This window comes from Notothenia rossii, assembly GCF_949606895.1.
Source record: "Notothenia rossii genome assembly, chromosome: 5".
Classification (NCBI taxonomy): domain Eukaryota; kingdom Metazoa; phylum Chordata; class Actinopteri; order Perciformes; family Nototheniidae; genus Notothenia; species Notothenia rossii.
In genome coordinates, this window is record NC_136903.1 from 1,299,319 (window position 1) to 1,319,706 (window position 20,388).

Sequence of the window (20,388 nt, forward strand, 5' to 3'; positions counted from 1 at the left end):
AGACTGAGACTACTGAGACTGAGACTACTGAGACAACTGAGACTGAGACTACTGAGACTGAGACTACTGAGACTGAGACTGAGACTGAGACTACTGAGTACTGAGACTACTGAGACTGAGACTGAGACTACTGAGACTGAGACTACTGAGACAACTGAGACTGAGACTACTGAGACTGAGACTACTGAGTACTGAGACAACTGAGACTGAGACTACTGAGACTGAGACTGAGACTACTGAGACTGAGACTACTGAGTACTGAGACTACTGAGACTGAGACTACTGAGACAACTGAGACTGAGACTACTGAGACTGAGACTACTGAGACTACTGAGTACTGAGACAACTGAGACTGAGACTACTGAGTACTGAGACTACTGAGACTGAGACTGAGACAACTGAGACTGAGACTGAGACTACTGAGACTGAGACTGCTGAGACTACTGAGTACTGAGACAACTGAGACTGAGACTACTGAGTACTGAGACTACTGAGACTGAGACTGAGACAACTGAGACTGAGACTGAGACTACTGAGACTGAGACTGCTGAGACTACTGAGTACTGAGACAACTGAGACTGAGACTACTGAGTACTGAGACTACTGAGACTGAGACTACTGAGACTACTGAGACTGAGACTACTGAGACTACTGAGTACTGAGACAACTGAGACTGAGACTACTGAGTACTGAGACTACTGAGACTGAGACTACTGAGACAACTGAGACTGAGACTACTGAGACTGAGACTACTGAGACTACTGAGTACTGAGACTACTGAGTACTGAGACTACTGAGTACTGAGACTACTGAGACTGAGACTGAGACAACTGAGACTGAGACTGAGACTACTGAGACTGAGACTGAGTACTGAGACTACTGAGACTGAGACTGAGACTACTGAGACTGAGACTGAGTACTGAGACTACTGAGTACTGAGACAACTGAGACTGAGACTACTGAGACTGAGACTGAGACTGAGACTGAGACTGAGACTACTGAGACTGAGACTGAGTACTGAGACTACTGAGACTGAGACTGAGACTACTGAGACTACTGAGACTGAGACTACTGAGACTACTGAGTACTGAGACTACTGAGACTGAGACTGAGACAACTGAGACTGAGACTGAGACTACTGAGACTGAGACTACTGAGACTGAGACTACTGAGTACTGAGACTGAGACTGAGACAACTGAGACTGAGACTGAGACTACTGAGACTGAGACTGAGTACTGAGACTACTGAGACTGAGACTGAGACTACTGAGACTGAGACTGAGTACTGAGACTACTGAGTACTGAGACAACTGAGACTGAGACTACTGAGACTGAGACTACTGAGTACTGAGACTACTGAGACTGAGACTGAGACTGAGACTGAGACTACTGAGACTGAGACTGAGTACTGAGACTACTGAGACTGAGACTGAGACTACTGAGACTGAGACTGAGTACTGAGACTACTGAGACTGAGACTACTGAGACTGAGACTGAGACTACTGAGACTGAGACTGAGACTACTGAGACTACTGAGACTGAGACTACTGAGACTACTGAGTACTGAGACTACTGAGACTGAGACTGAGACTACTGAGACTGAGACTGAGACTACTGAGTACTGAGACTACTGAGACTGAGACTACTGAGACTACTGAGTACTGAGACTACTGAGACTGAGACTGAGACTACTGAGACTGAGACTGAGACTACTGAGTACTGAGACTACTGAGACTGAGACTACTGAGACTGAGACTGAGACTACTGAGACTGAGACTACTGAGACTGAGACTGAGACTACTGAGACTGAGACTACTGAGACTACTGAGACTGAGACTACTGAGACTGAGACTACTGAGACTGAGACTGAGACTACTGAGTACTGAGACTACTGAGACTGAGACTACTGAGACTGAGACTGAGACTACTGAGTACTGAGACTACTGAGACTGAGACTACTGAGACTACTGAGTACTGAGACTACTGAGACTGAGACTACTGAGACTGAGACTACTGAGTACTGAGACTGAGACTGAGACTACTGAGTACTGAGACTACTGAGACTGAGACTACTGAGACTGAGACTGAGACTACTGAGACTGAGACTACTGAGACTGAGACTACTGAGTACTGAGACTGAGACTGAGACTACTGAGACTACTGAGACTGAGACTACTGAGACTGAGACTGAGACTACTGAGTACTGAGACTACTGAGACTGAGACTACTGAGACTGAGACTACTGAGACTGAGACTGACACTACTGAGACTGAGACTGAGACTACTGAGTACTGAGACTACTGAGACTGAGACTACTGAGACTGAGACTACTGAGTACTGAGACTACTGAGACTACTGAGACTGAGACTACTGAGACTACTGAGACTGAGACTACTGAGACTGAGACTACTGAGACTGAGACTACTGAGACTGAGTACTGAGACTGAGACTACTGAGACTGAGACTACTGAGACTGAGACTACTGAGACTGAGACTACTGAGACTACTGAGACTGAGACTACTGAGTACTGAGACTGAGACTACTGAGTACTGAGACTACTGAGACTACTGAGACTGAGACTACTGAGACTGAGACTACTGAGACTACTGAGACTGAGACTGAGACTACTGAGTAATGACACTAAAGTTGAATCTGATCTGATATCAGTTTATACAGCTACTTTGAAGTGATAAAGAAAACACACAAATGTAATAAAACTAAAGATGCTTTCCTCAAAACAAAGTATTCACTATTTTAACCGAATGTGTTGCATCGTTGGAGGAGCTCAGAGGCCTGTACCACCAAGCCGGATTTTCGCTGACCCCTCGATTCCACCGGGTCCGTCTGCGTCGCGGTGGTCCGACCTCCTCTAGCATCATAACCCACCGGGCGCGTTTCAGAAGCATTTCAGACGCGGAGCGTCTTGCCTGCCGGATCGTAGTTTTTGTTGCTTTGGGCATATTTCCTGGACAGACTACTTTGATACAAAGTTAATAATAACTGTAATATCCCAGTTATATAAACGACATGAATCAAAGATGTGTTTCTGTATTTTAGTGGTAAAAAAATGCATTCATCATCAAAATGATTCTATATATATAATTTACACATTGCCTTTAAACCGGAGGAGAACGCTGAGCTTTCTCCTCCTACTTGAAAGACTACGGAGGGGTAGGGTCTGCAAAATTAGTGTGTGTGTGTATATATAGCATATATATATATATATATATGCTCTGAACGTTCCACTTCCTGCCTGCCCGACATTACCTTACGGCTGCGTCACGTCAAAAATAGGATTCATCCTGCTCTAATCAGCGCATTAGCGTTAAGAAAGCTTAATTAAATATCTGCCACAACATAAGTAACCGGATCAGAGTAACATTAAGTACAGTCCGCGGCATATCACATCATAATGTATCATATATCTCCTTATCTGAGTCAGCTGAGCCGTATCTGGCCGTGCAACACTCACAGTGTCACATACTGTATGCAGAAGGATTATTTGAAGCAACACATTAAGTTGAGGAAACACTCGAGTCAAATGTAATGAAAGTCAGATGGTGTCTTAGACGGGGCAGTGATATCATAAACCTGTTAATGTACGCATTCAAACACTTGTTCTGTTACCAGCTGTATTCACCTTGCAGGTGCAGCTATGTGGCTTTGATCCTGGATCAAGTGTTTCAGTCATGGATGTTTAAAGTTTAACTTCTTCATATGTCTAATATTATAGTTGACTTTTCATCCAGGAAGTATGACGCTGCGCTGTCAGTACACTTCTCCATGCTTGTGATTGGTCGAATGCTCCAGATACCACCCCTTTCATGTGAACGCTCCTAACTAGATAGGACACGGCTGGCTTGAGCGATCCACTTTGGATTAGGCCAACCGGCTAACTCAAACATATCCAGGTTAGGTTGAACCAGCTTCGAAGTACAGGCCTCAGGTCAGAAGAGTTTCATTGTCATCTCTACACTGTAACTGCTGAGCATCTGATGATAAAACCTTTGAGTCTTTGAGTCTTGAAACGTGGCCTTTGACCGAAGTATCGCCGATTCACATCCTGATCTGACCGTGTATAACAGCAAGGCACCAAACCGCTGCTCACTCATGTCTCTGTGCATGTGTTTGTTTACTGTGTACAGGTGACACACACACACACACACACACACACACACACACACACACACACACACACACACACACACACACACACACACACACACACACACACACACACACACACACCAATAACTCCGATATTATTTCTGATATTCGACACTTCCTGCTGCGGCATCCTCTTTAACTAAATCTATGCAAATGATAAGAAAATGAAACTACTCACAGAATAACCTCAAATACACACCTGTAACTTTAACTCAAGTACTGCATACTAAAGTACTGCATACTCAAGTACTGCATACTCAAGTACTGCATACTCAAGTACTGCATACTTCACTGGAGTATTGACAATCCCTGCTACTTCATGTAAGAGGGAAGTAGTTGACTGCTCAGCATTTACAGCTGTAGGTACTTTAGAGATTATTGATAAATAGTCGAAATATGTAAATATACAAAAGATTCAAAAAATACAAATAAAGTAACAAAATATATAGATAATATGAAAAAAGGAACAAATGTAAATCTACAAAATGAACAAAAAATTCATAATATATAAAAAAATAATAAACCAAAATATTCATAATACTAATTAAAAAAAACACAAATGTACAACAAATACAAATAATACAAAAAGAGAAAAATATAGAATAAAAAAGGAACAATAAAATGGAAATATAAGATAATTACAAAAAATAAAAACTTCAAAGAATCTAAATATATATAAATGTTTTTATACATAACTAAAATAAACTACAATATAAATGATAAATGATATTATTACAAATAAAATACCCTGCAAAACATATAATCAGGATCAAGATCCATGCTCACAGTTTGCTCATTAAAATAATATAATACATATTTCTACCTTTAGTTTTGGTATTTGTAAAAAACATGTGAACAAATAAATAAACAGATCAAAATATATATAAAAATTAAAAAAATACTCTTACCCCAAATAAAAAGGAAGAAAGGATTACAAAGGAGTCCTGCATTCAAACACTCCATGATGTCATAACATTCAAATAAATAAAAATAAATCTACCTAATTTAAAACCAATACAAAGCTCCTAAAGACGAGAGATTACTGTATTTATTATTAAATATTTGAATGCTCAATCTCACACACACACACACACACACACACACACACACACACACACACACACACACACACACACACACACACACACACACACACACACACACACACACACACACACACACACACACACACACACACACACACACCTGTCTTAAGGTCCTCTCACCTGTTCTCTCTCAGGTCCGCAGCTCTCTGCGTCTCGCGGCTGCGGGAGGCAGAAAAACAGACAAACTACCGGAACAGACTGGACGAGACCTTCAAAATAAGAGCAAGGTGCATGGACAAATACAAAGTAAAAGCATGATCTGTTTGGTATTTTGAGCAAAACACTTCATGTATCTGAGAAGCTTAATATATGCCTATAAATAGTTTAATAGGAGACCTTTAATGTATACAACATTTCATCCATTATCTCATCTGATAATTAACTATTATTTTTTGTCAATTATTTGATGTTATTTGTTTTTATTATTTCATCCAATATTCTATCTGTAATTTATTTTTTATTTTATGCTATAATTAATTAATGTTTTTTGTCAATGTGTGCTTTATGTATCAAGGTATTATACTGCTATCAGTGTGAACCGTTCACAGAGCACCAGCGCCCCCCTGTGGTGGAACACCGACATTACACGAGAATGCAACAAAAAAACTATTTGCAGCGTTTGGTTTCTGCAGCTTTTAGTAAACGCTGCGCATGTCTCCTCAAGTTGCTGAATGTTCTCTAAACACTGCATGTGTTGTCAAGTTGCTGAATGTTCTCTAAACGCTGCGCATGTCTCCTCAAGTTGCTGAATGTTCTCTAAACGCTGCATGTGTTGTCAAGTTGCTGAAGATTCTGAGTGTGGAACCTTTGGGTTTTCATATCTGCGTCTAGTTTTTGGTACGCTGGCACCTGCAGGCCACCGTACATAACACACTTGGCATTTAACTATTTCGTTATTCCTTGAGACAATGGGCTAACACATAAGTCAAATCAATAAATATGATGTATTGGGAGTCTCCCACTAGAGCAGTTTTTATTTAACAAACTGAAAATCTTCCTTTCTATAATTTAAAAGGTCCCCTATTATCCTCTTCTTCATCAATATATCTCAGGTCTCAGATATATCCAGAGCCTGTCTCTGATTGGCTGAAACACCAAACAGATCATTGCAGCATTACCCATAATCCCCTCTGTTTCAGCCCTGTTTCCTAAGTGCTGATTCTCTGTCTGTTACTTTAAAATAAGGAGCCCCTCCCCACGCCCCTCTGAGAGACATTTGGTTACAAAGAACTCAATAGCCGCGTTCACACCGGAGTACTTTTCCCACTTTAGTTCCGATATAGTTCCGAAATGTTGCGTTCACACCAAAAAGAGCCGGAACTAAAATGAGTTCATGAGAACCTTTTTACCCCCTTTTCCGTCCCTGCTAGAGAGTAGGGACTCTCATGCGGCTCTCTTGTGAGAAAAGAGCTATATTTCTGATTGGCTGGGCGGATTGCAAACCACGCCCCGTAAAACAAAAAAAGAGTGTTGTGAAGCCACCATTTTATTAGCATTAGCATTATTAGCATTAGCCCAGCGCAGAAACGCAGAGAGACTAACTTATGGCAACACAAAATAAAACATGGGAGCGGTGGAGACGAGGAGGTGTCGGCGTTCTGGCGATTTACTCTGAAGGCTTCAGTAGAAGCTGCTGGGAGTCCCAGCAGCTTCTACTGAAGCCTTCCCCAACTCCGGGGACTTCCGGCCGGGGACTTTGGGCGGCAGTATATGCCGTGAAGTTGTTTGCGGCCTGCCAGTAAACCCAAAGCAGAAGAAGAAGAAGTGACGTCAGCGGCTTCATTTGCCTAATCCTCCCCCAGGGACTTATTCCGGTGAGAACGTGATCTGTACTTAGTTCATGAGAACTAAAGAGTTCTGATGAACTAAGTTCTCATGAACCTTTGTGGGAAAAGTACTGCGGTGTGGATGCGCCTATTGGAGCTCTAGAGGAGATTGAAGTGATAAAGCCCCTTCCCCCTCCTCCCTCTTGCCCCCCCCCCAAAGCCCCTTCCCCCTCCTCCCTCTTGGACCCCCCAAAGCCCCTCCCCCCTCCTCCCTTCTGTCAAGCGACTGTGAAAAAAAGGTTGATGATATTCGCTCTTCTTTTTCTGACTCACCTTTACTCACCGCTGGGTCACCAGACCCTCCCCCACACACTGACCTCCTTCTCCCCTCTCTCTCCAAGTGAGGGTCTTACCCTCATTACCTCTGCCCGTCCTACCACCTGTCCTCTGGACCCTATCCCCTCAAACCTCCTTCAGACTATCGCTCCTGATATTCTACCGTTTCTCATTTCATCAACACTTCTCTAACTTCTGGTCACTTTCCAAACAGTCTCAAGGAGGCAAGAGTAAACCCTCTCCTAAAGGAACCCACTCTCAACCCGTCTGATGTTAGAAACTACAGGCCTGTCTCTCTCCTCCCGTTCCTGTCTAAAACACTTGAACGCGCTGTCTTTAAATAACTCTCCTGTTACCTCCATCAGAACAACCTTCTGGATCCGCACCAGTCTGGTTTCAAGGCAGGTCACTCAACAGAAACTGCTCTCCTTGCTGTCTCTGAGGAACTGCACACGGCTAAAGCAGCCTCCCTCTCCTCTGTCATCATCCTTCTGGACCTGTCTGCTGCATTCGACACGGTGAACCATCAGATCCTCCTTCACACTCTCCAAGAACTTGGAGTTTCAGGCTCTGCACTTTCCCTCCTCACCTCATACCTCAAAGACCTACAGGGTAACTTGGAGAGGGTCCGAGTCCGACCCTTGTCAATTAACTACAGGGGTCCCTCAGGGCTCTGTTCTCGGTCCCCTCCTCTTCTCCCTGTACACAAACTCGCTCGGATCAGTCATTAGCCCGCATGGTTTTTCATACCACTGCTACGCTGACGACACCCAACTCATTCTGTCCTTTCCCCGCTCAGAGACCCAGGTCGTCGCACGCATCTCTGCTTGTCTAGCAGACATCTCTCAGTGGATGTCTGCTCACCACCTCAAGCTCAACCTTGACAAGACTGAACTGCTTTTCCTTCAGGGAAAAGATTGTCCCACTCTTGACCTAACAATCCACATCGGCCCCTCTGTTGTTTCCCCGACTCAGACTGCAAGGAGTCTGGGTTTGACCCTAGATAACAAACTGTCCTTCACTGCAAACATCTCTGCTACAACCCGCTGCTGCAGATACACTCTTTACAACATCAGGAGGATACGTCCCCAGCTGACACAGAGAGAGACGCAGGTTCTGGTCCGGGCTCTCGTCATCTCACTCCTAGACTACTGCAACTCCCTCCTGGCTGGTCTACCTGCATGTGCCCTCCGACCTCTGCAGCTCATCCAGAATGCAGCGGCTCGTCTGGTCTTCAACCTTCCTAAATGTTCCCACACCACGCCGCTCCTCCGCTCCCTTCACTGGCTTCCAGTAACTGCTAGAATCCACTTCAAGACACTGGTACTTGCGTACCATGCTGTGAATGGATCTGGCCCTTCCTACATCCAGGACATGGTTAAACCGTACACCCCAGCACGTGCACTCCGCTCTGCATCAGCCAAACAGCTCGCTGCACCCGCACTGCGAGGGGGACCCAAGTTCCCATCAGCAGAAACACGTGGGTTTGCTATCCTGGCTCCAAAATGGTGGAATGAGCTCCCCATTGAAATCAGGACAGCAGAAAGCTTACACATCTTCTTCAGACTGAAAGCTCATCTCTTTGGACTCCACTTCCAGAGATAGAGTTACTAACAAAGCACTTATATACTAATAAAGGGCTGGCTGATCTAGAGCCAGTTGAGTAGCACTTGAAATGTTTGGCTCTATGAAACCTGATGAACTTATATGATTCTGTTTTCTTCAAGGTTGTATTTTGTTGGCCGAACGCACTTATTGTAAGTCTCTCTGGATAAAAGCCTCAGCTAAATGCCATATATTAAAAGGGGGGGGGGGGGGGGGGGGGTTACCTTGGTTGCTGATTGGCTAATGGTTACACAAGACAAAACATTGTTATGACATCATAAAGTGGCTAAAATCTGATCAGCTCATTTTCAGACAGGTTTTTATAGAAATGGATCAAAAAGAGAAAGAATCTCAGAGGGGACACGTGTTGATGTAGAAGAGACATGAAGAAGAGGGGACACGTGTTGATGTAGAAGAGACATGAAGAAGAGGGGACACATGTTGATGTAGAAGAGACATGAAGAAGAGGGGACACATGTTGATGTAGAAGAGACATGAGGAAGAGGGGACACATGTTGATGTAGAAGAGACATGGAGAAGAGGGGACACATGTTGATGTAGAAGAGACATGAGGAAGAGGGGACACATGTTGATGTAGAAGAGACATGAAGAAGAGGGGACACATGTTGATGTAGGAGAGACATGAAGAAGAGGGGACACATGTTGATGTAGAAGAGACATGGAGAAGAGGGGACACATGTTGATGTAGAAGAGACATGGAGAAGAGGGGACACATGTTGATGTAGAAGAGACATGAAGAAGAGGGGACACATGTTGATGTAGAAGAGACATGAAGAAGAGAGGACACATGTTGATGTAGAAGAGACATGAAGAAGAGGGGACACATGTTGATGAAGAAGAGACATGAAGAAGAGGGGACACATGTTGATGAAGAAGAGACATGGAGAAGAGGGGACACATGTTGATGTAGAAGAGACATGAAGAAGAGGGGACACATGTTGATGTAGAAGACATGGAGAAGAGGGGACACATGTTGATGTAGAAGAGACATGGAGAAGAGGGGACACATGTTGATGTAGAAGACATGAAGAAGAGGGGACACATGTTGATGTAGAAGACATGGAGAAGAGGGGACACATGTTGATGTAGAAGACATGGAGAAGAGGGGACACATGTTGATGTAGAAGAGACATGGAGAAGAGGGGACACATGTTGATGTAGAAGACATGGAGAAGAGGGGACACATGTTGATGTAGAAGAGACATGGAGAAGAGGGGACACATGTTGATGTAGAAGACATGAAGAAGAGGGGACACATGTTGATGTAGAAGACATGGAGAAGAGGGGACACATGTTGATGTAGAAGACATGTAGAAGAGACATGGAGAAGAGGGGACACATGCTGATGTAGAAGAGACATGAAGAAGAGGGGACACATGTTGATGAAGAAGAGACATGAGGAAGAGGGGACACATGTTGATGTAGAAGACATGGAGAAGAGGGGACACATGTTGATGTAGAAGAGACATGGAGAAGAGGGGACACATGTTGATGTAGAAGACATGAAGAAGAGGGGACACATGTTGATGTAGAAGAGACATGAAGAAGAGGGGACACATGTTGATGTAGAAGAGACATGAAGAAGAGGGGACACATGTTGATGTAGAAGACATGGAGAAGAGGGGACACATGTTGATGTAAAGTAGAGAATTAAAACCCAAAAACCTGTCATGGAGTCATATTGAGACTAAACATGCTTTTAAGTTTCAGGTCAAAGTCTTCTTTTGTCCCGGGGGTCCATGGGGATGTGAAGGCGCCACGAAGAGGCAGACTTTAGGACGTAATACTTTCCGGTAAGTGTTTTTTTAAATCTAATTCTTTAGTGCATAAAACTCGTCAGTGCCTCCTTTCAAAATGTAGTTCTTGAGAAAGTAAACAGCAACAAACAGATTCCAGCAGAACATTGGAAATGATCCTGTGACTTTTGAAATGCATTTTGAAATTAAACCCTGGAAAGTTTATTTATTCGAACATAAAAAACTAAAACAATATTTTCAAGTATGTTTGTGATTGGAAATAAAGCTTGTTGATAAACGTCCACTGTCATGTTTGTTTGTTACTTTCTGTCGTGTGTGTGTGTGTGTGTGTGTGTGTGTGTGTGTGTGTGAATGAGGACTCAGATGGCAGGCGCCGGTCTCCAGCTACAGATTTAATATCAGATCAACAACAGTAGAAAAACAGAGGCAGAGGCTACCAGACAAAAAGAAGAAGAAGAGTAGGAAATCCAACAGCATCCAACAGGCTCTTTAAAATAATTCCTCTGTACAGTATTTACACACACACACACACACAGGCGCACACACACAGGCGCGCACACACACACACACACACACACACACACACACACACACACACAAACAAACACACACACACACAGAGTACAGTACAGCTACACACTGAGGAGGAGGAGTCTGAGGCTGCGCTCTGATTGGTCCGTTTTCCTCCGCCCACAGTATTAGTTTTTATTTCCCGTGAAGCTGAGATACTTCCAGTTGGAGGTCAGAGGTCAAAGGTCAGAGCAGGTAAAGTCTGGGGGTCGCTCGCAGAAATGTGACGATGAAATGTAAAAAAAAGAAAAGAAAAAAATGTCCGACCCTCCGCTGCTCGTCCGTCACAGCAGCAACATCTGTGTCCTCCAGACAGAACACACCAGAACCCCAAGGACCTCTGGGCTTAGAAGGACCATCAGAACCATTGGACCCATTGGAGACCATTGGAACCAGTAGAGACCATTGGAACCATTAGAGACCATTGGAACCAGTAGACACCATTGGAACCAGTAGAGACCATTGGAACCAGTAGAGACCATTAGAACCATTGGAACCAGTAGAGACCATTGGAACCAGTAGGGACCATTGGAACCATCAGAACCAGTAGAAACCATCAGAACCAGTAGAAACCATTGGAACCAGTAGAGACCATTGGAACCAGTAGAGACCATTGGAACCAGTAGAGACCATTGGAACCATTAGAGACCATTGGAACCAGTAGAAACCATTGGAACCAGTAGAGACCATTGGAACCAGTAGGGACCATTGGAACCATCAGAACCAGAACCTGCTAAATCCATCAGAACCAGTAGGACATCAGGCTTTAGAAGGACCTCCAGGACCATTGGAACCAGTAGTCAGTTGAACTGGACCCCCTGGAGTCTCAGCAGTGTGTGTGTGTGTGTGTGTGTGTGTGTGTGTGTGTGTGTGTGTGTGTGTTGGGGGGAGGGGGGCGGGGGGTGTTGTGCTGGACGTCCAGGCGGAGAAATCAAACGCACACAAACACCATTGAACTGATGTAGAAACAGATGCTTCCTCATGTGATCCAGTCACACGACTCTGGGCGGCCAATCAGGTGTGCCTGCAGACAGAGGGAGGACAGGAGAGGTTAAACAAAAAGAAGCAAAGGGAAAACAAATCTGAGGGTTTCTTTTGAAAGAAGAGGAGGAAGAGGAAGTAAATATTGGGGATGACCACTAGGTGGTGCTGCAGCCTGAGGGAGGGAGACAGTGTGTGTGTGTGTGTGTGTGTGGGTGAGTGTGTGTGTGTGTGTGTGTGTGTGTGTGTGTGTGTGTGTGTGTGTGTGTGTGTGTGTGTGTGTGTGTGTGTGTGTGTGTGTGTGTGTGTGTGTGTGTGTGTGTGTGTGTGTGTGTGTGTGTGTGTGTGTGTGTGTGTGTGTGTGGTGTGTGTGTGTGTGTGTGTGTGTGTGTGTGTGTGTGTGTGTGTGGTGTGTGTGTGTGTGTGTGTGTGTGTGTGTGTGTGTGTGTGTGTGTGTGTGTGTGTGTGTGAGAGAATTAGATATTTTATCGGCTGAAAAAACACTGCTTGTTTTAAGAAGATTTGACTTTAATGTTAATAAAAATAAGTAATTATGACGGTTCGGTACACGTGTGTACCGAAGTGTACAGAACGAATATAACGTTAAATGCAAAAAATTGAGAACATGAACAACTTCTTGGAAGTAATCTCAGGTACTGCGTCGCAGCATTCAGAGTCATTTGCTCACATTGGGTTCAACGCGTCATAGAGCGAGTCATTTCATTGGACGAGAGGCATACTATGAGAGCTGGTCACAGGGATGCGTTCAAATGCAGTCAGTAATTTGAGGAACTGTCTAAATGGTAAACGCAGATAAAGTTGAGCTCAAAAATCCTCCAGCATCATTGAAGTCTCCGGTTTGGGAACATTTTGGTTTTGCAGTTACGTGCAAGGATGACGGACAAAGACAGGTGGACCGAACCAAAGCTGTTTGTCGGCATTGTTCAACTAACATTGGTTGCGCGGCTGGCAATACATCAAACGTGCACACTCATTTGAAAAGGCATCACCCGAACGTGAATATCACCGGTACCAAAAGAAAAAAGACTGAAGTGCAAACCCAACTCCCGCTAGCATTTAAGCCTCCACCACTCGCAACTAGTTCAGACCGAGCCAAAGCTATTACAAACACCATCCTTCTGTTGCCATGTTAGCAAAGCGCTACCTGGCTGTATCTGCTACCTCTGTCCCTAGAGAGGGTGTTCTCCACAGCAGGAGACATTGTTAGTGCCAGCAGATCTGCCCTTTCAGCAAGCAATGTGGACAAGTTCATCTTTCTTTAAAAAAACAATACAATGACAAGCAAGTCCTAATGTCAGACTGGCTGCTTAGGTACGAGTACAGTACAGTTCAAATACAGATTATTCCAGTTCATCAAAATGCTGCACCTTAATGTTTATTTTATTATATTTTGTATTTATTTGAATTAATATTCACAGTTTAATAATAATAAAAACCCCAAATAATCATTTTATGTTTTGTGATTATTTTTTCTGCTGGACCGAAAACGTACCGAACCGTGACCTAATAACCGAGGTACGTACCGAACCCAAATGTTTGTGAACCGTTACACCCCTAGTGTGTGTGTGTGTGTGTGTGTGTGTGTGTGTGTGCGTGCGTGCGTGCGTGCGTGCGCGTGCGTGCGTGTGTGTGCGTGCGTGTCTCTCACCGTTCTCACCTCCGTGGGGGGGGGTACATGGACGGGGCCGACGCCTGCTGACTGGCGACGATGGCTGAAGACGAGAGACCTGGAAAACATTCACAACGTTTAAAATACGCTGATAAAACCAACTCATAATAGTAAAACAAAACTCTTGGCTGATTTGTGTGGACTGCTTTTGGGGTTATTGAGTCCATTTCTGACCTTTTCAGGGTCAATAATGGTAGTTATTTTCAGGGTCAGAAATGGTAGCTTTAACCAGAAAGCAGCCGTATCCGTACTCCCGTTGGTTTTGATGAGTTTTGGGTCGATTTTGAAGATTAGTTTTATCATTTAGAGACGTGTTGGCAACCCATGTTTTAAATCCACCAGAGGGGTACGAACAAAACCATAACATGTCTCCAGCTGGTGTTAACCACAGAATCGGATCCTCACGTGAGTCCGAGGATAGTTCTGTACGCACAATGATATATATAATATCAATGTGATGGAAAAAGCTAAACTTTAAATCACTTTTTATAATATTTAGACTTTTTCTGGCTGTTTTTTTTTTTTTACAGTTTTTATAGCTTTTCTTCACTTTTCACCAGAGTCAGGTTTACTCACAGGAGGAATGCTCCTTGGTGTATTTGGTGGATACGTAAATAACATTAAAATATAGCAATATTTACACGGAATATAGATATACTCATAAATATATGTGCAGTCACAATGTGATGTTTTCATGACTTTCACTTTTTAAAATAATTTAAACGACTTGAATTCACTTTTTCATCAAATATTGACCCTTTCTATCTCTTTTTTCCACGTTCCTTGTAACTCCTGGTCCTCTTCAACCTGTGTCTCACCTGAGGCGTAGGACAGGTCGTACTGCCCCCCCAGCAGAGGGTACCCCAGGTGATGGTGGGAGGGCAGCATGCGTTGGGAGGGGGAGTTCCGGGGTCCCTCCCTCTCCCTCTCTTGGGGCTTGTTGTCCTGCACTGAGGGGGATTTGCTCTTGTACTGGCTGGCGTGTTGCTGCAGCAGCTCCAGAGCTTTGTTCTCTGCGGGGGGGGGCTTCACGGTGGGGCTGGACCTGGAGGCTTTCTCCCCCTCCTCCCCCCCCGCAGCCTTCCCCCCGTAGGAAGGGAACGAGTAGCCGGCCGGCAGGTAGCCTGAGGAGAGAGACAGCAGCTCAATCACCTCAGCTTATACTCAATATTGGCCTTTCCACTCTTTTTAAACGCTTTATTTATAAAAGAAATGATCAAATATTTGGCCTTTGATTTCATTGTTTCTGCAAAGTTATGACATTTCTTTCAGGTTTTCAGGAAATATTTGGCTTTTATAAAAATACGTTTTCACCAGTTTTTCAGCAAATATTTGGAATTTTTTTCTCAAATTTCCTGCAAATACTACATTTACACCAATTTCCCTAAAACACGTTGCATTAACCCTTCGAGTCCCACTCACCGGGGTAGTTCTGCATCATGACGGAGGGCAGGCCTCTGAACCCCGGGTGCCCCGCTCCCTCGTACCCGTGGCTGTAGGCGTACGGCCCCGGCATGTAGGGCAGGTAACCCTGGTGATGCTGGGGCATAGGGGAGGAGAACTGCATCTGGGGAGGGGGCGGGGGGCGCGCCTCCTTACCCCCCCCTCGGTGATCACCCTCCTTCACCTCCTCCTTCACCTCCTCCTTCTCCTTCTGGTGCTCTTTAGGTCTCGATCGCTCCTCCTTTCCTTTCCTTTCCCTCTCTCTTTCTCTCTCTCGTTCTCTTTCCTCCTCCTGAGGCTTCGGGGCTTCTGGGTATTTGTTGGGATAAACATAGGGCCAGAGGCGAGAGTCCGGCTCCTGAGGAGGAGGAGGAGGAGGAGGAGGAGGAGGAGGAGGAGGAGGAGGAGGAGAGAGACATTAGTCAGGACAACAGACTGTTTACGTTGTGAAACGGCATCAGTTCCTAAATATTGAGACTTTTTCTTCAAATACTTTTTTATGGCATTTTTTTTACATTCATCGAACTCCTGCCCCGCCCAGTGCTAACCCCAGCTGTAGTTACCTGTCTGTACCACATGGCGGGCTCCACTCCTCCCTGTTTCCCCCCCTCTTCTTTCCCATGATGCCCTGCTTCACTCAGCTTCATCTTCAGGCCTTCTGGTTGGACGGCGGCGGCTGGAGACGGCGGGACCTTCTGCTCCTCGCCTTTCGACATGATCACAGATTTGCCCTCTGCAGTGGCCTGGGGGGCTTCTTTAGGCTCCTTCAGCTCTCTTGGCTCTCTTGGCTCTTTTGGCTTGGGGCCCCCCTTGCTGCCCCCCAGGTCTGAGAGGCTGGGGGCTCTGGAGAGCGTGGGGGGGGGCAGCGAGGCCTTCTTGTTGTCGTGCTGCTGTCGGTACGCGGGGTTGGAGGCCAGCAGGTGGGCGTGGTAGTTCTGGTCGGGGGGGTAGGAGTAGGGGGGCACGTAGTACTGGTTGTAGTAAAGCTGCTGTGCGTACATGTTGGAGCGCGGCTGGATCACAGACGGCTGCTGAGGGTCCAGCTTCCTGTCCTCCAGAGGCTCCACCTTCAAAACAAGCGCTCAGAGGCGTCAGACAGACATGGAGAGGCTTTACACAGAAACACATTTCAGATCAAACGCTGTACAGCTCCTTATTAAGAACCAGCCCCTCCCTCACCTCCGACTCCTCCTCCTTCTTCACCTGGACGCCCTCCATGAGGGGGGGTGCGGCGGGGCTGGCGTTGGGGTACGTGGGGGAGTAATACGAGTCGTAGTTTGGGTAGTATTCCTTCCCGGGCGGCTGGGGGGGGAACAGGGTCTTCTTGGCACCTTCTCGAGGCGCCTGGTCGGGCTCCGTCTTCACCTTTTAATAACAATGATGATAAACAACGTTATTCATACAGAAGCTTTCGTGAAACACGCAGAGCTTCACAGAGCCACACCAGGCACAAACAAACAATAACAATGAGGGGAAATCAAGAGTCGGGAACATCATTAGAAACAAAACAAAGATTAAGAATCATAAAATATTAAAACACGAACAGTGACCCCAAACTAAAAAGGTAATAGTCTGTTTTCAGCTCAGAGGGTCTGATGGAGACCCCGACATGCTGAGGACCCCAACGTTTTATGAAGGACTATAATGTGTGGAAAAGGCTCAATAAATATATTGTTTGTTTTTTATGGACACCCACCTTCACCTCCCTCGCCTCAATGTGACCACCTCAACGGTATCATCATTCTCTTGTTTCATTTCATGATTATTTTTTGTATTATTGTTTTAAACGTTCTAAATAAATAAAGATAAAATCAAATAAATAAAAAAGCCAGTAAATAAAGTGTTTGTTTGTAGGGTCCCTAGCATATAGAAGCTGCTGGATGCTAACCTGCAGGACTCTCTCTATATCCTTTATTTAACCAGGTAAAAGTCTCAATAGTACTTTTCCCCTTTAGTTCCGTTAGTACCCCTGATGTCGCGTTCACACCAAAAAGAGAACTTGGTGCCGGGAACTTTTACCCCCATGTTCAGTGCCTGCTGAGAGGTGGTACTCTCCTGGGGGGGAAAAGTGCCCCAGTTCTGATTGGCTGGGCGAATTGCAAACCACGCCCCGTAAAACTCTGAAATGTTTTGTAGAGCCGCCATTTTATTATCCTCGCATTAGCATTATTAGCATTAGCATTAGCATTAGCCCAGCGCAGAAACGCAGAGAGACTAATTTCTGGCAACACAAAATAAAACATGGGAGCGGTGGAGATAAGGAGGTGTCGGTGTTCTGGTGATTTACTCTGAAGGCCAGTCCCAAACTCCGGGTACTTCCGGCCGGGGACTCCGGGTGGCAGTATACGCCGTGAAGTTGTTTGCGGCCTGCCAGTAAACCCAAAGCAGAAGAAGAAGAAGTGACGTCAGCGGCTCATTTGCCTACTCTTCCCTCAGGGAACTTATTCCGGTGTGAACGCGATCTGTACTTAGTGCCCTGGGGTAATAAGTGCCGGCACTAAGTACGGCTAAGTACTTGGTGTGAACGCGGCTATTAAGATTAAAACCTATTTTTCCAGAGCGACCTGTCCAAGAGGGCAGAACAGAGTTACAACAGATGAACACCAAACAATACAGGCAGACGACCACAGCTGTGAAACACTAATGAATGTGAAACGCTCTGAGCTGCAGAAAGACTATCATGTTTGAAAAATCTCAATAAATAAAGTTTTTTTTTAGGAAGACCCACCTTCACCTCCCCCGCCTCAATGTGACACTGCTTCAGTTTGTACAGTATCATCATTCTCTTCTTTCATTTCATTATAATTGTTTGTATTATTGTTTTACACGTTCTAAATAAATCAAGTCAATAAATAAAGTGTTTTTCTAAAAGGTAGACCCACCTTCACCTCCCCCGTCCTCGCCTCCCCGTCCTCCCCGGCGTCGGAGATGTCCGAGTAGGCGGGGCTTCCTGTTTCGGCCCCGTTCAGGTTCCCCCCCTCCCCCCGGCCGAGCGAGGGGCTGGGCGCCGTGTCGGAGAAACTGTAAACCTTATCCGCCTCCGCTTTGATGCTCGCCAAACGATTCTGATGCTCCGATCCGTTCAGAAGGAAGTCCGGAGAGTCCTCCTCTCTATTCCCTCCTCCCTTCCCTTTAGGACTGTCTCCTTCCCTGCCTCCTTCCCTGCCTCCCTCCCTCTTCTTCTTCTTCTTCTTGTCCTTGGTGGGGGTGGGGCCGGGGCTGGAGGCGGAGCTCTTGGGGATTGGCTGCTGCACCACGGAGGAGGCGGGGGAAGTGTTCTGTAAGGCGTAAGAAGGGGAAGGGGAGGCGGCGGAAGGACGTCCGGGTTTTACGCCTTTCTGAGTCACTTTATCAGGTTTCCCGCCCCCCGTCGTCTTCCTGGACTTCCTGTCGTCCAACCCGTCATTGCTTGCCTCGTCCGTAAGACACGCCCCTTCCTCCTCCAACTCCGCCTCCATCTCCGCCTCCTTCTTCCTCACCTTCATCCTTCCCGGCGAGGGCGAAGGCGCGTCGAACCCCCGTCCTTTAGGAGTCGTTGAGCGAGCGGGAGAAATGGCGGCGGCTCCGTTACAAGAACCCGGAGCGTCAGAGTGGGTTAAAACATCGTCCCCGTACTCGCTGTCCACGTCCTGAACCTCGTGGTCGTTGTGCGCCCGCGCCTGGTGGTACTTCAGCCCGTTCATGTGCTTGTACTTCTTGTTGCAGTTGGGGTGAGGGCAGTCGATGAGGACGGGGGAGGGGCAATCCAACATTGGAGGAGGAAGGGAATCCGGTTTCCCTCCAGGAAGTGGGAGAGCGTTACCGGTGGAGTCTGTCCTCATTCGTTTAGAGGCCTTTGTGTCCTCGGAGCTGGAAGTTGGTTCCATGTCGGACGCGGGTTTGTTTTTCCTCTTGTTGGAAGATGGACTAGCTTCAGTTCCTCCCAACATGGCCGTCTGGCTGCCTCGCCGCCCTTTGCTGTTAGCCGCCGCCGCGCTGCCGCCACCGCGCGTCTTACTGCTGCCGCTCCCTTTGTTGTCGGAGGAGTTGCTGTTGTCGTTGAGCGGCGTGTTGCTGCCGGGTCGAATCCGCTTCCCACGACCTCGACCGCCGCGCATCTCCACGTCACTGCTGGGAGACTCGCAGAACCTGGAAGTGAGCGAGAAGAGACTTACAAATATATAGATATCAAGAAACAATACATGAAAAACAAACAAACATTTAACATAACGGCCAATCAGTGAGAGACAAGCTGCTCAAAGAGCCTTCAGCGTGCTTCTGATTTGCATCCAGCGTTCTGCTGTTTCTATCTGAGATGTAATTGAGTGTGCACCTCGGGGGGGCCCAGTCATGTCTGGTGCAGTCCAGCAGGGTCCCGACGTACGTCTTGTTCCTCCAGGTGACGTTCACCACCAGCATGCCTAGAAAACATACAACCAGTTAGAATTAGGGCTGACCTCGAGAATATCGAAAAATTAACGATTTGTTTTGTAGAGCAGTGCTCGTTTATTCGGGCGATGAGTCGACACATCGTCATGCGTTTATGATTATATGATATTATACCTTTTGGCTTCAAAAACTTGTTTCTGTTTCAGGGCTGTTCTGTTTTAGCTCAAACGGGGAAGTCGTAGGCTAACGGAGAACAAACCACTTCTTAATTAATATGTGACAAACTACTCGAATAGAATATCACTAAATTTGGTAAACCCATTGTTCTTAAGATTGTGAAGACATTTCCAATCGGCCTTCATTAGCCCCGCCCACCCAGAGGTCGGCCATTTTGGAAAAGGTGCAATTTTCCTGTTATCTTTGCAAACTTTTACAAACTCCTCCAGGAGGATAGATCGGATACATTTAAATTCTTAACAAATGTGATGTTATTTTGCAAAGAAATAGTGGATAGCTCAAACGGGGAAGTTGTAGACTAACGGAGAACGAACCACTTTTGACGATTAATATGTGACAA

The 20,388-nt window shown here is 45.9% G+C and overlaps 2 protein-coding genes across 3 annotated transcripts in view; both read right to left on the minus strand.

The window, feature by feature from the left end:
- The window catches only part of gramd2ab (GRAM domain containing 2Ab), a 51,547-nt gene extending 46,081 nt beyond the window's left edge, over positions 1-5,466 (minus strand). Inside the window, exon 1 of the mRNA XM_079683979.1 lies at positions 5,395-5,466. The gene's annotated coding sequence lies outside the window, so the exon portion shown is untranslated. The remainder of the gene's footprint in view (positions 1-5,394) is intronic.
- A 5,665-nt stretch (positions 5,467-11,131) lies between these two features.
- znf609a (zinc finger protein 609a) overlaps positions 11,132-20,388 on the minus strand; it is a 57,987-nt gene continuing 48,730 nt past the window's right edge. Inside the window, exons 4-11 of one of the 2 annotated variants that reach the window (XM_079683908.1) lie at positions 19,756-19,843; positions 18,326-19,571; positions 16,623-16,808; positions 16,007-16,510; positions 15,423-15,801; positions 14,819-15,124; positions 13,989-14,058; positions 11,132-12,353 (exon numbers count right to left, since the gene is read on the minus strand). In XM_079683908.1, coding sequence (XP_079540034.1) covers positions 12,344-12,353; positions 13,989-14,058; positions 14,819-15,124; positions 15,423-15,801; positions 16,007-16,510; positions 16,623-16,808; positions 18,326-19,571; positions 19,756-19,843 — 2,789 coding nt within the window. In that variant the 3' untranslated portion in view covers positions 11,132-12,343. Of the gene's footprint in view, positions 12,354-13,979; positions 14,059-14,818; positions 15,125-15,422; positions 15,802-16,006; positions 16,511-16,622; positions 16,809-18,325; positions 19,572-19,755; positions 19,844-20,388 lie in introns of both variants that reach the window. The other variant, XM_079683909.1, reaches the window with a different exon arrangement.